The 20,871-nt window shown below is 39.5% G+C and overlaps 1 protein-coding gene across 2 annotated transcripts in view; it reads left to right on the plus strand.

Moving 5' to 3' along the window:
* snx29 (sorting nexin 29) overlaps positions 1-20,871 on the plus strand; it is a 502,976-nt gene that overhangs the window by 161,113 nt on the left and 320,992 nt on the right. For both annotated transcript variants that reach the window (XM_087997616.1, XM_087997617.1), the window contains exon 14: positions 4,137-4,222. In XM_087997616.1, coding sequence (XP_087853742.1) covers positions 4,137-4,222 — 86 coding nt within the window. The remainder of the gene's footprint in view (positions 1-4,136; positions 4,223-20,871) is intronic.

Below are 20,871 nucleotides of genomic sequence, written 5' to 3' on the forward strand. Positions count from 1 at the left end.
CTACCGTGCAGAACCTTGTCAAAGGCTTTATTAACATCCATTTGGACAATGTCTACCAGTCTGCCCTTATCAATCTTTTTGGTTATGTCCTCAAAAAACTCAATCAAGTCACAAGATTTACTCCCTTTTCTTTCCTTCTCTCCCTCATCACTAAGGTTTGGGAGATAAATGTGATACAGCTCGATTAATAGCAGATGTTTCCTAGTAATTTAGGTCAATGCCTCTGTGCTTCAAGGAGAGGTTCACAATGTCTTTGAAGTGATTTTTGTTTGGTCATGCACTGGAATGTTGGCCATTTGAGAGTTGAGTACATGGGGTAATTTTTCAACATTATTATTCTGTATAAATATTAATTATTATTCTTCTGGAAATGACTTCTGTACCTGCATGGGTCAAATGGATGAGATGTGATGTAATTGTTTAAATATTCAAAGCCCTGTAATTAATGCTGAATAAATTAGTTGTGTTTGATAAATAATTTTAACAGTGAAATCGATCATATGTCATGGGAGGCATAAACATATTTAATCTTCAAGTGACACAGTTCTGATAATTCACTCAGGACTGTGTGTTGCAGTAGTCATGCTATAGGAATATATGTGAATTTCACATCTGACTCAGTACCATGTTGTGCTCAGTCAACTTGATTTTTCCCATTTGTAATTGTTTTGGATGATTTCGCACAAGGGCGAGTGTTACTTGGTGTAGAACAGCGAGTACAAGAGAGAAGGAACTTTCACTTGTTATAAATCCTTTCATTAACTCTGGATATTTCAATGCAATTCACAGCTGAAGAAGTGGAGTCACTGTTATAACAAAAGGAAACATACTGGCCAGTTGGTGCACAACAAGATGCCACAGCCAGCAATCTGATAATGTCCAAGAATCCATTTGAATGTTTTTGTTTTAAGGAATAAATGTTGACCAGAACACAGGGGAAACCCCCTGTTTTCCCTCAGAAACTGCCCTGGGGTCCGAAAGAGATGTAATCCTAGTATATCTTCTCATTTGCAAGACTGCATTTGTAACTGTGTAACTATCCCTGAGTACGGACACGTAATTGTAGTGACTTTGTGACAGATAGTATGTGGCTGCCTTTATTGGTGAATGTGACAAAAAGGAGTGCACCTTAATGATGAGAACTTGAACGTGCCTGGTATGTCCACCCTGTTTAAATTTCAAAAAATAATTATGATGCAAAGATGTGGTCGCAAGTTTATTTCCTTATTTGACAAACTGTGAATTTAATGTGGTAGACATATTTTTGGTGTTATGTCATCCATGTTAAGGGTCCTGTATAATTTTTATTTGATTGTGTTTAGGAGACAAAGATCAGTTGAATTCAGACAAGATCACACAATGAAATTGTTATCGCTTTACTGCTCTTAAAAAATGTGCAAGCATTGTAGATACTTAGAATTTCAAATGAAAGCAGAAAATGCTCGAAATACTTAACATCTGTGCAAAGAGAAACAGTGATATTCTTTCATTGGTGTAGAATAATTCAAGAAGCCCAGAAATCAATAGCGGCTCTTAAGAGCCACTTAAACAGTGGCGGGACGGGGCATCACGTTGCTGTGTTATCATCTCAGTTGATCGTATTACTGGGCAAATCAGAACTCAGATTGGAAACTGGCCTGATAGATCCTGTTTTTCAATTAGCAAAGTGGTTGAAACATAGTTGGGGAAGACTGCAGATCCTTTAATAACACAGCGCTCAATGCCGGCAAAACCAAGGAACTCGTTATTGACTTTTGGTGGGATGTTACTCATGCCCCCCTACACATTAACAGCACCGAGGTGGAACGAGTGGAGAGTGTCAAGATCCTGGGTGCGGTCATCCACAACAAGCTTTCTTGGACTCTTCATGTGGATGCACTGGTTACAAAGCCCCAATAATGTCTTTTCTTCCTCAGGCAGCTGAGGAAATTTGGCATGATGGCGAATACCCTTGCCAACCTTTATAGGTGCGCCATTGAGAGCATTCTGTCGAGATGTATCACTACCTGGTAAAGCAACTGTACCATTCAAGATCGGAGATGGTTACAGAGAGTGTTGAACTTGGCCCGGACAATCACAAAGACCAACTTCCCATCGATAGAATCCATCTGCCAGACCTGCTGTCAAGGAAAGGCCGCCAGCATTCTCAAGGATCCATCCCACCCTGGCAATGTTTTTCTACAACCTCTACCATTGGGGAGAAGGTACAGCAGCCTGAACACGCACCAGCTGGTTTCGAAACAGTTCCTATCCTACTGTTGTTAGAATACTGAATGAACTCACAAACTCTTAACATTCGCTTGTCCCTGTGTTTTTGTTTTTGCCGCTGTTTATCTATTATTTACTTATCAATGCTACTTAACTCTGTGATCTGCCTGTACTGCTCGCAAGACAAAGCTTTTCACTGTGCCTTGGTACACGTGACAATAAATTCAATTTAACTCATTTATCATACACAAGAATACACAAATGAAATCAAGCTATCATAATATAGAAAAGTATTTTTAAAAAAGTCTTAAGAGTAAGAACAAAGTAATATTTTCAAACTATTTCCCAACACCATTCATTTATGGAAATTGAAGTCCAGAGAATTTACTCTTTTATATCAGAACTTCAGGGTTTACTTAGCTGACTCACACTAGTTTCTTTCCTATGAATTGTGGAGTCTTCTTACATGAAACTACTTAAAATTTGAGTTTGAACTTTCTCAGCTTCTAATAACCTATAGATTTCTTAAAAACTCTGCTAATCTGGAAATTACACAAACTAAACTTGTCCTGGGATAACTTATTTCTTGAATTGCTTTTAAAAGTTCCTTTCTTGGAAGGAAAATATACTTGCTCCTAACCTCAGTGAAGTCTCCTCTGGATTCTTGGACATTATCAGATTGCTGGTTGTGGCATCTTATTGTACACCAACTGCCCTAAACATTTTCAGTCTCTGAATTTTCTAACCTAAAGTCAATCCTTGATTATTCTGAACTAAAACAAAGAACAAATGGCCTTTACTGACCAGTCGTAAATTGCCACAGTAGAAACAATTTTTTATGAACACCACAGGGTTCTACTGCCACTTGAATTCTGAGCACTGCTGGATAAGGTAAATTATGTTCTCAAAAGGTTCTCTGACTTTTTCTGTTTTTAAAGAAAATCCTTCACAAAAGTAACTAATATTCATTTGCCATTGTTTTGAAATCCTAGGTCCTAAAATGTAATTTATATTATTCAGTTTTCATCACACCAGACCAGCTGGCTTAAAAGCTCTGGTGGACATCTCTTGGACCTGGTAGGGGGATGATATGATCTGTTCTTAACGTAGGCATCCACTGGCTGGAATGAGAGACTTCATTCCTCCTCTAAATTAATAACTCCACCCCTTCCCAACATTCACTCACCCATTGTCTGCACCTTCCTGATGGGCACTTCACTCACTTTTTTCATGGGGCTTCAGTATTGATCCTTGGTGGAAGCTACACAACAGTATTTGTAGTGGCCGTTGCTCTTGGTGGTTCACTGTTATTGGGCAGCTGACAGCTCTAGAAGGTGAGACTTTTGCCTCACAATAGGATTGCTATTAGTAGATGTTCTAAATCCCCATGAAAGGGATTAAATCCCATCAGGTCTCTTGGAAATGGGTGTGGCAGAATTACTAGCCAGTGGATTGGCTCCTCACATGGCCAGTAACTTCTGCCCAACGATCTTGACAGCTGAAAGCACAAAGGTAGAGCTTTTAAAAGAATAATAATACATATTTTCAGAAAAAGAGAAAGAGGAAGAACTCGAGGGTTGTGCAGCATGAGAAGATTACAAGAATGGTGCGGTGAGACCATGGAGAAATTTGAAAACAAGAATGAGAATTTTAAAGAAAATGTTTAACTAAAAGCCAACATAAGTCAGGGAGCACAGAAGTGATGGATGAAGAGGAGTTGGCACGAGCTAGTAATGAACAGTGGAATTTTGAATGATCTCAAATATATTAAAACTATTTTTGTCAAATTTGCGTTCAAAATATTAGGCTTTGCAGTACATAACTGCTGAATATATTAACTGAATGAATAAAATAGTACTTTTTGTATGCTAATGTACACTTGTATTTCATTTAAGTTCACCTTAATTTGTTTTGTTTGGTGTCTGCAGAGAAAACGAAGTGTTGAAGGTGCAGTTGAAGAAATACGTAGGAGCTGTCCAAATGTTAAAGCGAGAAGGAGGCCAAGTGAACGATGGTAAGGGTTTGTAGCAGCAGCCTTTAGAGAAGTGGACCATTAATTATGACATTAAATAGCAGGTACAGTTGGTCCAGATTGAGCAGCAATGATGGTAAACCTGTCAGCATTTGTTGTCATTATCCGTCTGAACTGAGCAGAAACCCCTGGTATTGGAACATGCAGCTAAATGCAGAAATCTGAAAAATACTGTCAGTGATTCCCTCCACCTTTTTTGTTGAAGACCCCATGGACTGCACTCAATTAGCCATGATTGGAGTGACAGGAAATACCCCTTTCATGCTTTAACATCACTGTTAGTACTCCAAGAAAAAGTTGCACCTTGTTAATAAGGTATAATTTCTAAGCTAAAACTACTCCTGAAAACTATTTTTGTATGTTGTGCAATATCAAATTCTTTTGTAATAAAAGCAAAGAAATCTGGAGACACATAGCAGGTCAGACAGCATCTGTGCGGAGAAATAATTAATATTTCAATACGAGACAATTTTTTTGTCAGAACTGATTCCAAATCTGATCTTGCTTTGGGATCAGATTCAAACTAATGTCGGGAAAAGTTGAAATCCATGTCACAAAGATACTTGAAATTCTAGACTTGACTCTTTGAGATCAGTAGTGAGCAGCATTGTTGTGCTGCTGGTCATCAAGTTCTGGGTAGTATATTGTTTCAGGATATGCCCTAAGAGTAAATGTTCAATTTCTGTTGTGCAAAATCTTGATCAGTAATTCATTTAACGTCTCACTGCCTCTCTCCTTCTGTTTCCTCCTTTAAAATGCTTTTTAAAACTTTTTGACCAAGCTTTTGGTCCTCAAACCTAGTGGCATGGTGTTAGATTGTTCTCTCATACTACTGTAATGTGTTTTGGTATATTTTATTAAGTTAAAAGTTTATTTTTCTACAGTTACCTCTAAAATTGAAAATTTCCTCCGTCTATTGTATGTAGGTCACCAAACACAAGTATAACAAATTCAGAATATTTTCAATATAGCATAGGGAGGGAATCATTATTCAAGATGGGCTTTTCTATCAGGATGATTAATAAAAGCCCAACAGTTCTGACATTTGAAGTACTTTTCATGTGGTGGGCTAATCATATGGTTGAACAGCATTGTAACGTAACATTTGAAGTAAAATGGTTTGCTTTGATAAGTATTGCTTGGTATATTTATGGGTAGTAATGTAGTAAGTCTTGATTGATACAGCTAAAATGAATTTATCACATGATAAACATTTGAAATTGCACTATCAATTCACCAACTCAACCCATTTTACTCAACAGCAAGTGGCTTTAAAAATACACAAAACTATTCTTTAATTAAATTGGGGTTCTTTGACAAAGTTAAATAAAATTCATTCAAGACTTTTCAAAACATGAATAATATCCTGTGCCCAAAAGCTCCCACTTAACTTTTGAAGTCTCATTGAAGGTGTGAAAACAGCTGTAATTTACAGAAACACTCAGTGGTAATCAACGAACCCAGAGGCACAGCCAGTTTCATAGGTGGACATAATCTTTTCAGTCTGGCACAGAAGAATGTGCAATGTTGATTTATGTTGTTTCTTGCATAAGTTACAATGATTTTGGGGGGATCACGCCAAATTAGGCAGTGAAATTGAGTGGAAATGTTTGACTATGATGTAGCATTAATCACAGTGGGGTAAAAATCTCTTCATTTTATTTACATGCTTTTATATTTTAGATTTTGCTTCTGTACTTTTGTGCAGAAAGGATAGAAACTATCAGGATTCTGAAAAAATTACTTGCTCAGCCTCAAAAAAGGTTTGGCACAACTGTGTACCAGGAGTTTGAATGTTCCTGAATGTTAAGTAAATAGTACCAGGGAGGATTAAAACATTTATGACAAAGCATCATAAGGCTTACTGAGATCAAAGATGAGAAAGATCCAGATAGTGTTAGGAAGAAATAGTGTTGGACAGTGACAGTTAATCAGATTGTTAGACAGTTGAGAGACATCCACTGTAACTGTTGCACCAATTTTCCTGCCTTTGATACTTCAAATGCTTTAATTATTCATTCCTATTTTCAATGAATTTTAATGAAGTTACTTGTGATGCTGAGCTGGCCAAAATATTAATTAAGATTTTAATTTTCTGGTTCCTTTTCATTTTTGAAATAAGTAGTCTGTAATGGCACACATGAAATTCTTTATAAGGAAGTAAACATCATTATTTCTCAGTAAGAGAATAATGTCTAATATAACACATTAATATTACACATCGTTTATAAAACAGTATTTATTGCTTCATTGGCAAAAATTATACCTCTAGAACATTCTTTAATACAACACAAGAAGGAACATTTTTCTGTAAAAGAGGACACTTCAATTCCTCACTTATTTGTAATGCTTATCCAGTTCTGAGTTTTAGTAAGAATGTAATTGTGTGAAATCATTCAGCTTCAGCTGTAATTATGATGTTATGTCTAGTGTTTGATCTTTTAGAATACTCTTTTGTGAACAAAGTTTGACCTTTAAACAGCAATCTTGAGCAAATTTTTTTCTTTCTTGTTAAGTTTGTGGCTGCAAGAGATCATATTGATGAGTTAATTTCCAATATTAGAGGTTTGCATGTTTTAGTAATGTGATGTAAACTTTATTAAGGTATGTTGCCTTAAGAGCATTGGCACTTGTGGCTTTAAAGTGTTTGTTGTCTTTATTGTGTTATATCAAACTCAGCCAGCTGTCCTGTTCTCTGAAGCAATTTTGGTCGAAAGTGAAGTAATTTTAGTGGAATTACATGAGTAAGATTTTTCATGTGAAAGAATGCAACGATATTGGTTCATTCATCTTAAATACTTAAATATTGATTATAAAATTATACTGTTGGTGTATTTATTTAAAGCAACACTTTATTGTCATTTGTTGCAAGTGAAAGCTCAGCACATACAATACCTTACTGGTGTCTCTTCAGCATTTTGAACCTACGTAAATCTTAAGCATTTAACAAACATATAGCAATAATGAATCACAACTGGAAAAGATTTGCTAAGATTGTGTGAATTGAGAATGTTTTCATGCTCATGAATTCAGAAACATATAACTTGTCGAAGAATTGCTGTATGTAGGTTTTATTGGATCTTGACATAATCATTGGTTGATGTGGGCTTTGTGGATTATTTGTCAAATGTCATTAAGTCAACACTTTTTATTTCAGATTTGTAGGTTAGGAGTATCAGGATGGTGACTTCACCAATGTAAATATTAATGTTTGAAATTCTGTGATTAATAATACATCATTTTTTTGCAGTAATACTTTTTAATTGTCAGCTTATTATTTACCAGATGTTGTTAAGTGGAGTTGAATAACAGTGTGATCACACCATTGATATCAGGTAATTTGCTGTATGGATAGGATTGTAGTTTCACCACCCCAAGACAGACTGATGCAGTGTGAAAATCATGAATGCTCTATCAGATGTGTGAAACATTGGCTGATGTTTGACAGCAGTATGTGGTGTGAAAGAATTTATGCTGAGACCTGGCTGAGCCCAGTCCATTGGAATGAGTGATGAATTCACATACTGTCATTTTGTACCATAGGCCATTTTAACTTAGCAGTTATGAAATGAACGCTCACCAGTTGTATAAAGGGGCTGTCAGGACTAATAGTTCTCCAGGAGACCATTTCTATGTTTTGTTTGTGGAAATTGTTAATTGAGTGGTCAAAGGGATTTTAAATCCCAACCAACAACAAAAAAAAATTAAACATTTAATGCAGTGGAAAATGGTGTACATGGTATAGTGTTAGTTTCACTTCTGAGGAAGCTCTTCATTGATCACTTGGAAAAGAATAAAAGCAGCACAACAGATACTGGTAAACCTTCTTTGCATTAATGTCATATTTGGCAAAGTTTATATGTCTTGAAGATGTTTAATCATTATGTTGTTAGAGCTATACATTTGAATATAAAGTATGCTAAATCATTGTAATACTTTGTAAAATGGAAGCAGCACACTTTCAATTCCAGTGATGAAGTACATTAATACTTTATTCATATCAAATTATGCTTTTCAGTCAGGTTGGCTGTCAACTGTAACTGATGGGCAGCACTGGAAAAAAATTAACAAACTAATCAAAATGTTTTTGCATAAACTCTCCCTATTTCTGCTACTTAAGAAAATGAATGTGAAATCTGCTGAATAACAATTATATTTTGGATATTTACATTGTATGTTTTGATTTTGCTGTGCCATTATGTTACTATTAAAACACAGCAATATATAAACATGTTTTTATTCCCATTGTACTCATAGGAGACATGGTTAATAAGTTTGCAGATGGCATCAAAATAGGTGGTGTGGTTGACAGTGAAGAAGATTTTCTCAGATTACAATGGGACCTTGCTTACATAGGCCATTGGGCCCAGGTGTGGCAGATGGAGTTTAATTTAGGTAGATGTGAGATGTTGAATTTTGGTAAAACAAACCAGGGCAGACTTACACAGTTAATGGTAGGGCCTTGAAGAGTGTTGCCGAACAAAGAGACCTTGGGGTGCGGGTGCATAGTTCCTTGAAAGTGAAGTCTCAGGTAGACAGGGTGCTGAAGAAGGTGTTTGGCACACTTGCCTTCATTGGTCAGAACGCTGAGTATACAAGTTAGGCTATCACATTGCAGCTGTACAAGATAGTGTTGAGAAGTTTGGAGTACTGTGTACAATTCTGGTTGCCCTCCTGTAGGAAGGATGTTGTTAAACATGAGAAGGTGCAGAAAAGATTTGCAAGGGTGTTGCCAGGACTGGAGGTTTTGAGTTATGGGAGAGGCTGGGACTTTTTTCCTCTTGGATCATAGGAGGCTGAGGAGTCACTTTATAGCGCTTTATAAAATCATGAGGGACACAGATAGGGTGAATAGCCAAGGCTTTTTTTTTTCCTGTGGTGGGTAAGTCCAAACCTAAAGGGCTTAGGTTTAAGATGAGAGGGGAACGATTTAAAAAGGACCTAAGGAGTAGCTTTTTCACAGAGAGGGTGGTGCATGTGTAGAATGAGCTGTCAGAGGAAGTGATGGAGGCTGGTACAATTTAAAAAGCACCTGGATAGGTATATGAATAGGAAGAGTTTTGAGAGATTTGAGCTAAATGGTGGCAAATGGGACTAGGTTGGATTGGGATGTCTGATTGGTGTGGACGAGTTGGACCAGAGCGTCTGTGAGCATGACTCTAGTTCCCACCATTTCTCTGATCAAGCTTTTGATTATCTCCCCGAAGATCTCTTTTTTTGGCTTAGTTCCTATTTTCCTTTCTGTTTGTGACTTTGAAGGGGCTTGGGCCATTTTTCTACACTTACATTGTATTCAGTTTAAATAACTTTTGTTTTTGATTCCAGCAGATGTTATTACCAGACAAGTCAGATCCCAATAAGAAGCCTTATTTGATAGATCATATATTTTATTTGTTTTGTTTGTAAAAAAGTGGTCTCTTGCTAAACCATAAGCACGCAATGCTGCTGATTTTGCTTTAACAAGAAAACACAAACTTATGACAAAAGGAATGAAGGTAAAATAGTGTAATCCAAACTTTCTGACTGTATTACAAATTCAAAGATTGTAAACACTCCTTTATGAATTGAAGAAAAGGTAGCTTTTACACAGTGCCGAAAACATATCTGAAACAGTTCTCAAAACACCCCTTCTGGTATAGCAACCAAAGGAACACTTCTGTAATACACCAGTGCCATGTATCTGATGCCTCAGAAGGAAGTCACTTGGGGCTTCAGTTTTTGAATTAGAACAGTGGCAAGATCTTCTTGGAGATATACACTTGAGCTTCATTGCACTTAGCTTCTGAAACCAATACTAACTCTTCACTCTAACGACCTAACTCAGTGTACCCTTCTCTTAGGAGGACTGGTGTCTCCAGCCATCTCTGCCAATGTCATTCACAGGATAAAACATAAATCAAAATTAAAAGTGAAACTAAAAGGTTTTGTCACTCAGCGAAAGGTGTCTCCTGCTAGCTTTTTTAAAAAAAAGGTTCCAGAACACACTAATAAACCTTTTAGGCTCAATCATTTACCACAAGGGATGGCAAACAATATGAAATTTAAAAAGTCCATTAATGTAACAAACCATTCACTCTGTAGCCAGATCTCAAAAACCTTTTTGAAAATAAATTACCAGGGTTCCAGAAATACTTAAAAATTAATCATAAACTTCAGATGCACAATAAGATCCACCAGTTACAAACTCAAGCCCAGAAATCCAAGTCTATAGTAACTAATGCGAAAAATCACATAGATAAAACCCATAGTTTCATCACATTTAAAAAAAATTCTCTCATGGGATGTGGGCATCACTGGCTGGGCCAGCCTTTATTGCCCAAACCTAATTGCCAAGAGGGCAGTTAAGAGTCAACCACATTAGAGTCACGTGTAGGCCAGAAAAGGTAAGGATGGCAGGTTCCTTCCCTGAAGGATTTTAGTGAATGAGATGGGTTTTTCCGACAATCAACAAAAATGTCATGGTCATCATTCGACTCTTAATTCCAAATTTTTTATTAACGTCAAATTCTACCATTCTGCTGTGGTGTGAACATAGAACATAGAACAATACAGCACAAAACAGGCCCTTCAGCCCACGATGTTGTGCCGAACATTTGTCCTAGCTTAAGCACCTATCCATGTACCTATCCAATTGCTGCTTAAAGGCCACCAATGATTCTGACTCTACCACTCCCACAGGCAGCGCATTCCATGCCCCCACCACTCTCTGGGTAAAGAACCTACCCTTGACATCCCCCTATACCTTCCACCCTTCACCCTAAATTTATGTTCCCTTGTAACACTCTGTTGTACCTGGGGAAAAAGTCTCTGACTGTCGACTCTATCTATTCCTCTGATCATCTTATAAACCTCTATCAAGTCACCCCTCATCCTTCGCCGTTCCAATGAGAAAAGGCCTAGCACTCTCAACCTATCCTCGTACGACCTATTCTCCATTCCAGGCAACATCCTGGTAAATCTCCTCTGCACTCTCTCCAAAGCTTCCACATCTTTCCTAAAGTGAGGCGACCAGAACTGCACACAGTACTCCAAATGTGGCCTTACCAAGGTCCTGTACAGCTGCAACATCACCTCACGACTCTTGAATTCAATCCCTCTGCTAATGAATGCTGATACACCATAGGCCTTCTTACAAGCTCTATCCACCTGAGTGGCAACTTTCAAAGAGCTATGAACATAGATCCCAAGATCCCTCTGCTCCTCCACTTTACTAAGAACCCTACCGTTAACCCTGTATTCTTATTTGTCCTTCCAAAATGCACAACCTCACACTTGACAGGGTTGAACTCCATCTGCCACTCCTCAGCCCAGCTCTGCATCATATCTAAGTCCCTTTGCAGCCGACAACAACCCTCCTCACTATCCACAACTCCACCAATCTTCGTATCGTCTGCAAATTTACTGACCCACCCTTCGACTCCCTCTTCCAAGTCATTAATAAAAATTACAAACAGCAGAGGACCCAGAACTGATCCCTGCAGAACTCCACTTGTAACTGGGCTCCAGGCTGAATATTTACCATCTACCACCACTCTCTGACTTCGGCCGGTTAGCCAGTTCTCTATCCAACTGGCCAAATTTCCCACTATCCCATGCCTCCTGACTTTCCGCATAAGCCTACCATGGGGAACCTTATCAAATGCCTTACTAAAATCCATGTATACTACATCCACTGCTCTACCCTCATCCACATGCTTGGTCACCTCCTCAAAGAATTCAAATAAGACTTGTAAGGCAAGACCTACCCTTCACAAATCCGTGCTGGCTGTCCCTAATCAAGCAGTGTCTTTCCAGATACTCATAAATCCTATCCCTCAGTACCCTTTCCCTTACTTTGCCTACCACTGAAGTAAGACTAACTGGCCTATAATTTCCGGGGTTATCCCTATTCCCTTTTTTGAACAGGGGCACAACATTTGCCACTCTCCAGTCCCCTGGTACCACCCCCGTTGACAGTGAAGACGAAAAGATCATTGCCAACGGTTCTGCAATTTCCTCTCTTGCTTCCCTCATAATCCTAGGATATATCCCGTCAGGCCCGGGGGACTTGTCTATCCTCAAGTTTTTCAAAATGCCCAACACATCTTCCTTCCTAACAAGTATCTCCTCTAGCTTACCAGTCCGTTTCATACCCTCCTCTTCAACAATACGGTCCCTCTCATTTGTAAATACTGAAGAAAAGTACTCATTCAAGACCTCTCCTATCTCTTCCGACTCAATACACAGTCTCCCACTACTGTCCTTGATCGGACCTACCCTCGTTCTCGTCATTCTCATATTTCTCACGTACGCATAAAAGGCCTTGGGGTTATCCTTAATCCTACCCGCCAAAGATTTTTCATGCCCTCTCTTAGCTCTCCTAATCCCTTTCTTCAGCTCCCTCCTGGCTATCCTGTATCCCTTCAATGCTGTGTCTGAACCTTGTTTCCTCAACCTTATGTAAGCCTCCTTCTTCCTCTTTACTAGACATTCAACCTCCCTCGTCAACCAAGATTCCCTCACACGACCATCTCTTTCCTGCCTGACAGGTACATACATATCAAGGACACATCGTATCTGTTCCTTGAAAAAGTTCCACATTTCAATTACATCCTTCCCTGACAGCCTATGCTCCCAACTTATGCTCCTCAGATCCTGTCTTGCAGCATCGTATTTACCCTTGCCCCAATTGTAAAACCTACCCTGTTGCACGCACCTATCTCTCTCCATAACCAAGGTGAAAGTCACAGAATTGTGGTCACCATCACCAAAATGCTCACCCACTAACAAGCCCATCACTTGTCCCGGTTCGTTACCGAGTACCAAATCCAATATGGCCTCCCCTCTGGTCGGACAATCTACATACTGAGTTAGAAAAGCGTCCTGGACACACTGCACAAACACCACCCCGTCCAAACTACTTGATCTAAAGAGCTTCCAATCAATATTTGGGAAGTTGAAATCGCCCATGACTACTACCCTGTGGCTTCTGCACCTTTCCAAAATCTGTTTCCCAATCTGTTTCTCCACATCTCTGCTGCTATTGGGGGGCCTATAGTAAACACCCAACAAGGTGACTGCTCCTTTCCTATTTCTGACTTCAGCCCATACTACCTCCAAAGGCAGATCCCCCTCGAACTGCCTTTCTGCAGCCATTATACCATTTCTAATTAGCAACGCCACACCCCCTCCTTTTTTACCACTCTCCCTAATCTTATTGGAATATCTGTAACCAGGAACCTCCAACAACCATTCCTGTCCCTCTTCTGTTCACGTTTCCGTGATGGCCACAACATCGTAGTCCCAAGTACCAATCCACGCCTTAAGTTCACCCACCTTATTTCTGATACTCCTTGCATTGAAGTATACACACTTGAACCCATCTCTGTGTCCGCAAGTATTCCCTGTCAGTGCTACCTTCTCCACAGTCTCCCTACATTCTTGGACATCCTGAAAAACAGCTAACCTACTTGCTGGACTACAAGTCCATATCCCATCCGCCTGCCAAATTAGTTTAAACCCCCCCGAAGAGTGCTAGCAAACCTACCTCCCAGGATATTGGTGCCCTTCTGGTTCAGGTGCGACCCGTCCTGCTTGTACAGGTCCCACCTTCCCCAGAATGCAGTCCAATTGTCCAAATACCTGAAGCCCTCCCTCCTACACCATCCTTGCAGCCACGTGTTCAACTGCACTCTCTCCCTATTTCTTGCCTCACTGTCACGTGGCACCGGCAACAACCCAGAGATGACGACTCTGTCTGTCCTAGCTTTTCGCTTCCAGCCTAACTCCCTGAGCTCCTGAATGACCTCCCCACCCCTCTTCCTACCTATGTTGTTGGTGCCAATGTGCACCACGACGTCTGGCTGCACACCCTCCCCCTTAAGGATTCTGAAGACACGGTCCGAGACGTCTCGGACCCTGGCACCCGGTAGGCAACAAACCAACCGAGAGTCTCGCCCATGTCCACAGAACCGCCTGTCTGTCCCTCTATCTATAGAGTCTCCTATAACTAGTGCTCTCCTCCTCTCCCCGTTTCCCTTCTGAGCCTCAGAGCCAGATCTCGTGCCAGAGATCTGCAGCTTACCCCTGCTAGGCTGTCCCCCCCAACAGTATCCAAAGCGGTATACTTATTGTTGAGGGGGACGACCACAGGGGATCCCTGCCCTGCCTGCTACCTCCCCTTTCCACCTCTAACTGTTACCCAGCTACCTCTGTTTTCTGGTGTAACTATGTCCCTGTAGCTTCTGTCTATCATCCTCTCAGCCTCTCGAATAATTCTCAGTTCATCCAACTCCAGGTCCAGTTCCTAATGCGGTGTGTGAGGAGCTGGAGCTGGCTGCACCTCCTGCAGATGAAGTCAGCAGGAGCATCGGTGGTCACCCCTACCTCAAACATCCTGCAGGAGGAACATTCCACTGCCTGCGCTGCCATAACTCTACACTCAGTCTCCAAAACAAGAACACTTAAGTAGCTTATCTTTTTTTTAGGTTAGAGGAGGAGGGAGTGTGGGAGACACTACACGTGTAGTGTCTCGGGTTCCTTCTCCACTCAAATAACAATTACTTATCTTCCCGACCGGCTTTGCGCTCCTACTTCACTTCCGCCCAGCTCCCGCCGCTCTGCTGCAAAATTGTCCAATTTGTGATTTGAATGCAGGTCCTTAGAACATTACTTGGGTCTTCAGGCTAATAACTTATCAATAATACCACTGGGCCATTGTCTCCCCTAAAACACAGTGGTTCGGAAATTCATCTGGGTTCATTTTCAGGCTTTAGGCTGACCGGAAGTTGGGTCCAGGGTCTCATAAAATACATTATCATAATTTACCAGTGCCTGTCACATGTTCACAATTAACAATCTTAAAATAATATTAAATTGCTTGCTTAGCCAGCAATAGACTGAAGGTAGAGAAGATTGCAATGAAGATTGGGTGGCACGGTGGCACAGTGGTTAGCATTGCTGCCTCACAGCGCCAAAGACCCGGGTTCAATTCCCGCCTCAGGGGACTGACTGTGTGGAGTTTGCACATTCTCCCCGTGTCTGCGTCGGTTTCCTCCGAGTGCTCCGGTTTCCTCCCACAGTCCAAAAATATGCAGGTTAGGTGAGTTGGCCATGCTAAATGGCTGTAGTGTGGGTGGGTTGCGCTTCGGTGGGTTAGTGTGGACTTGCTGGGCCGAAGGGCCTGTTTCCACACTAAGTAATCTAATCTAAAAAAAAGTAATCTAATCTAATAGTGGAATAGAGGTAATGCTTATAAACGTTATTTTCAAAAGACTTCTTTTAAGCTGCTGAAGAACTTTTATAGAGTTTTAGCATAACTTCTCTATTTTTATGTTCAGCACCTGTATGTATAAAGATAGATGTAGAATATAGGTTTACAAAAAGAGTATCCTGTTTGCTTTGCTAATTGCTTTCTCGATCTCTCTGTTCCCGTTAAAGGATTTGTACACCTGAAGCCTAAAGTCTCTTTGTCCCTGTACACTCTTTGAAAGTGTGCCAACACCATTAAGTCTTGCCTCTCCGTATCCCTTCTACCAATATGCATTACCTCTCACTTATCAGTATTAACTTCTCAATGTATCACTTCAGCAAGGCCAGATAGGGATGAACTATAAGTGCTGCCCACATCTTGAGAATGAATTAAAAAAAAATCACCTGCCACTTGTCTGCGCCTGCTGCCAGTTTATCTGTGTCCTGTTTCAGCTGATTTGTATCGTGCTCATTTTTTGCCAAATCCCCAGATTTGGTCTCACATGCAAATATTGAAGTTTTACTTTGTTTTCCAAATTGCATGTTAGAAACAGTAGTCCTATCACTGATATGCGAAGAACTCTACTGGCTGCTATCCTCCATGTAAAAAAAACTGCATTTGCCATGACCTACCATTCTGAGTCCTTGAGCCAGCTGACACAGACCTGTCTATTCAGTGAGCCTCAGTGTTGTTAACCAGCCTTTTATATTTCAAATGTTTTCTTATAATCCATATAGACAGTAACTATTCTTTCTCCTCTTTAGCCTTCTCAGGCTGAAAATTTACCAGAACATTTAATAGATTAGTTAAGCAAGACCTATTATAATTTTACAGTTCCATTGGTTCGGCAGAAGTCATACCAGACTCCAAACTAAATGTTTTTGTCATTCAACTAAGGGTGTCTTCCACTAGCTTTTTTAAAAAAATTAGATTTCAGAACACACTAATAAACCTTTTTAGGCTCGATCATTTATCATGTAGGGTGGCAAACAGTATGAAATAAACAAAAACCCGTTTATGTACCAAAACCATTCACTCTATAACCAGACCTCCAAATCTTTTTGAAAAGAAATTACAACCCTATTTTTCTCTCTGAAGATGCTGTTAGACTTGCACAGTTTCTCCAGCATTTTCTGTTTTTATTACAAATCCATGCTGGATGTCTTTAATTATTTCAAGCCCTTTATTGTTTACTTTGTTTCTAAAACCATATATATCACTGATGTTAAATGGACTACATTTGGGAAATGTACTATTCTAATATTATCTCAAACAATATCTGGATAATTAAAATGATCAAATATCATTATTTAAATATTGCTAGAAGGGGATGATACATTGAAACCTTTTGTTGTGCCCTTATCACAACTAGGATGCAATAAAAACAGATTTGAAAAAGAATCATCATTTTATACAGCATAAGAAGAGGGTGCTAGCAATATTTAATATCACTAATCAATAGTTTTTGCACTTCTCTGTAATCTCCTGGCATATTTACTCATTTATCTGAGGTATTCAAAGACTCCTGTGCACATCACGATTCAAGGCCATGGTACTACATGGAGTGTTAGCCTTTATTACCAGAGGATTTGGGGTTCAGGACTAGTGATATCTTGCTTCAGTTGTCCAGGAACGTAGAGAACTTTATGCAGTTTTGACCTCCTTGTCTCAGACACGGTATTATTGTCATAGAGGGAGCGTAACAAAAATTCACCAGACCTTTCCCAGATTGTAAGACTGTCCTGTAAAGAGAGATTAAGCATACTGGGTCGATATTCTTTAGACTTCCAAAGAATGAGAGGTGACCTCTTTGAAACTTACAAAATGCTTGAAGGGATAGACAGGGTAGATGCAGGTAAGATGGTTCAAATTTCAAATAAGGAGGTGAGGTGAAATTATTTTATTCAGGTGTTTGTGAACCTTTGGAATTCTTTCCCGGAGAGGCCTTGGGAAACTAAGTCTTTTAGTATGTTTAAGATAAAGATTGATAGATTTCTGATTTTCAATGGTATACTGGATTATAGGGATGGGATAGTGTCTCCTCATTACTCTGATTGTGCTTAATGAGTACTTTTTCTGAGCTGCGCTAATTTTGGATTGAGAAAATGCACTGAACAACAGCAAAATGACTGGCATATTATTGGCTACATCTGTGTCTCAAAATATAAACATCCAGGGTCCTTTGGACGTTTAAAATGTGTGTATGCTGGAATAAAGGTTGCACCACTCTCGTTCTATGATAGAAATCTGCCTTTTGCTGAGGATGAGCAGTTGCAATGCTTGGCAGTGAAGAACTTGATATCTGTGAATGAGTATGAAAAGCCACTCATCTCCCTGTAATCAAGAAAGGGTGTGGCAGTAGATGGAATTCCAGAAGTAATATGGTAAAGTGGAGGCCAGGATCATCTTGCACTTCTTCAAAGAGGAAGGGGTACCCTACAAAAAAGGATTACTGTATTGTGAAAAAAACACGTTTCCCATGTCTATAGGTAATTTATTTTTTGGGTGTTTCAGGCAAGGAATTGGAACAGTTCCCTCTTAAAATATTGCAAGTACCTGCTGAATGTATTTGTGAGAGCATCAATGTGGCTTCTGTACTGATGGATCAACACACATGATCTTTGTATTCATGTAACTATATGCTCAGAGTGCAGTGAATAAATTCTCTGTTTTGGATGCATTGCACTAGAGAACCCATATGCTACAACATTGATGCTGTGACTTTATTTTTCCCGGATGGAATATATCAAATTGAGGTAGCTACATAAAAAAAGAGTAAAACCTATTCCTCTTAAAAAAAATCTGAAGTTGCACTTTTGCACCATCTTGCTTTACAACTTATCATATGAAATCATTTCAAATCAGAGCAGTTGAACAGATTTCCTTGTCTGAATTTAAGAGGTAATATCTCATCCTAGTGCTGTACCAGATTCTATTTCAGTTCAAGATATTATCTGTAAATTTAATGCTTTATCCAGTTATCCTTTGAGTGAGTGAATGGCATCTTGTGTGATTTACTCGGGAATAGAAAATCACTCAATATGCTTGTTTGGTACATTAATAGGGTGTTGAGATAAATTTATATGGTCACTAAAAGATTGCATACATGATTCAGATTTGATTTACCATTGGTACATTGTCATTTTTCTTATGTTCTATGCTTCATGTTCTTAAGATGCTTCTGTGTCTCCAAAACAGAACTGCTTGAAGTTAAAAGCTTTTTATGTTTTGATTTTTCATTTGTTCCTTCAGTATTGCTGATCATGAATTTATCACTGAATATTTAGAAAACAATCATTAAGCCTGTTTTCTTATTTTAAAGCAGAGGTCTACTTCTAGGGTGTAGGTTTGCTCGCTGAGCTGTAGGTTTGATACCCAGACGTTTCATTACCTGGCTAGGTAACATCACCATCAGTGGCTACCTCCAAGTGAAGTGAAGCTGTTGTCTCCTGCTTTCTATTTATATCTTTCTACTGGATGGGGTTCCTGGGGTTTGTGGTGATGTCATTTCCTGTTCATTTTCTGAGGGGTTGATAGATGGCATTTAGATCTATGTGTTTGTTTATGGTGTTGTGGTTGGAGTGCTAGGCCTCTAGGAATTCTCTGGCATGTCTTTGCTTAGCCTGTCCCAGGATAGATGTGTTGTCCCAGTCGAAATGGTGTTTTTTATCAACCGTGTGTAGGGCTACGAGGGAGAGAGGGTCGTGTCTTTTTGTGGCTAGCTGGTGTTCGTGTATCCTGGTGGCTAACTTTCTTCCTGTTTGTCCTACGTAGTGTTTGTGGCAGTCCTTGCATGGAATTTTGTAGATGACATTGGTTTTGTCCATGGGTTGTACTGGGTCTTTTAAGTTTGTTAGTTTTTGTTTGAGAGCGTTGGTGGGTTTGTGTGCTACTAGGATTCGGAGGGGTCTTAGTAGTCTGGCTGTCATTTCTGAAACTGGATGAAAAATACCACCATTTCGACTGGGACAACACATCTATCCTGGGACAGGCTAAGCAAAGACATGCCAGAGAATTCCTAGAGGCCTAGCACTCCAACCACAACACCATAAACAAACACATAGATCTAAATGCCATCTATCAACCCCTCAGACAACGAACAGGAAATGACATCACCACAAACCCAAGGCACCCCATCCAGGACAAGTATATAAATAGAAAGCAGGAGACAACAGCTTCGCTTCACTTGGAGGTCACCACTGATGATGTTACCTAGCCAGGTAATGAAATGTCTGGGTATCAAACCTACAGCTCAGCGAGCAAACCTACACCCTAAACCTCAACCTGAGCTACAAACCTTCACAAACCTTGCAGGTCTACTTCTTTTTGCATCCTTTATAAATACAATAAACTTTTTATTGTCTGGCATCTACGGGACCAGGAGTGTGCCAGTTGATCTGGATAATCAAGAGGTCTATATAATCAATGTAAAAATGCACTAAGTAATAGAAACATGATGCAGAGGATATGCACATTTCTGTTATACGTGATTTACAGCATAAAACTTCACTTTAAATAAAAAATTATCAGCAGAGAGCCTTCTCACTCGCACCCTTAACTGACTATTCAGACATTGTGGTAGATCCTGATGTTTGAGGAGAAATTGACTCTATTTCATTTGATTGAACAAAAAGTAGTTTTACTTTGAGGTAAATACATTTAAAAACTGTAATAATTGGACAGAATAATACAGTAAACGTCTTGGTATTTGAGGTATATAATATTTGAGGTATATAAGTTTATCAAGAGTGCCAGTTCATAAGGTACCTGTTAAAATCAAATTTGCTGTAATTGCTTTGTAGTACACACTTAAACATTGGTATGAAAAGACACAAAATCAAAGCCTTTTGCCTTGCACTTGTCAAGACTTAGATACGAAAACCCAACTTGTAAAGGGAACACCAATTTATACAGCATGAGAACAGCATATGATTGTTTGTACTAATGTTGGCATCAGGATGTAGCTGCTAATTTTAACTAACTGATTAACTTCAGTTCAGGCAGGTAGTCTCTTGTCAGGGTGCAACCAAAGGGAATGCAGGAGGGATCGGCCTTTTCCGTACACTTTCTCAGCAAAAAGAAAATATGCAATGTATACGCAAACTCCTTTTGTTTATATAGGGCTCTGTGTTTGTGTGCAAAGAATCACGCAGTGAGCTGATTTCTTGTATAATTTTTAACTGTCTTTATTATGTCGTAAATATTTTCCAATAGCAGAATGTTCTGAGTTTTGCAACATGGACTGATTAAGCATGTTAAGATCATTGCCTGTCCACTGTAGATAATGAAAAGGGGGGGAGGGGGGTGGTTGTTGATATAGTCTGCCTGTACTAGAGATGTTGAAAAATGTGATGCTGGAAAAACACAGCAGGCCAGGCAGCATCCGAGGAGCAGGAGAATC

Source organism: Chiloscyllium plagiosum, unplaced genomic scaffold, assembly GCF_037043375.1.
Source record: "Chiloscyllium plagiosum isolate Xiang-an unplaced genomic scaffold, Cpla_swu_hap1 HiC_scaffold_20, whole genome shotgun sequence".
Taxonomy (NCBI): domain Eukaryota; kingdom Metazoa; phylum Chordata; class Chondrichthyes; order Orectolobiformes; family Hemiscylliidae; genus Chiloscyllium; species Chiloscyllium plagiosum.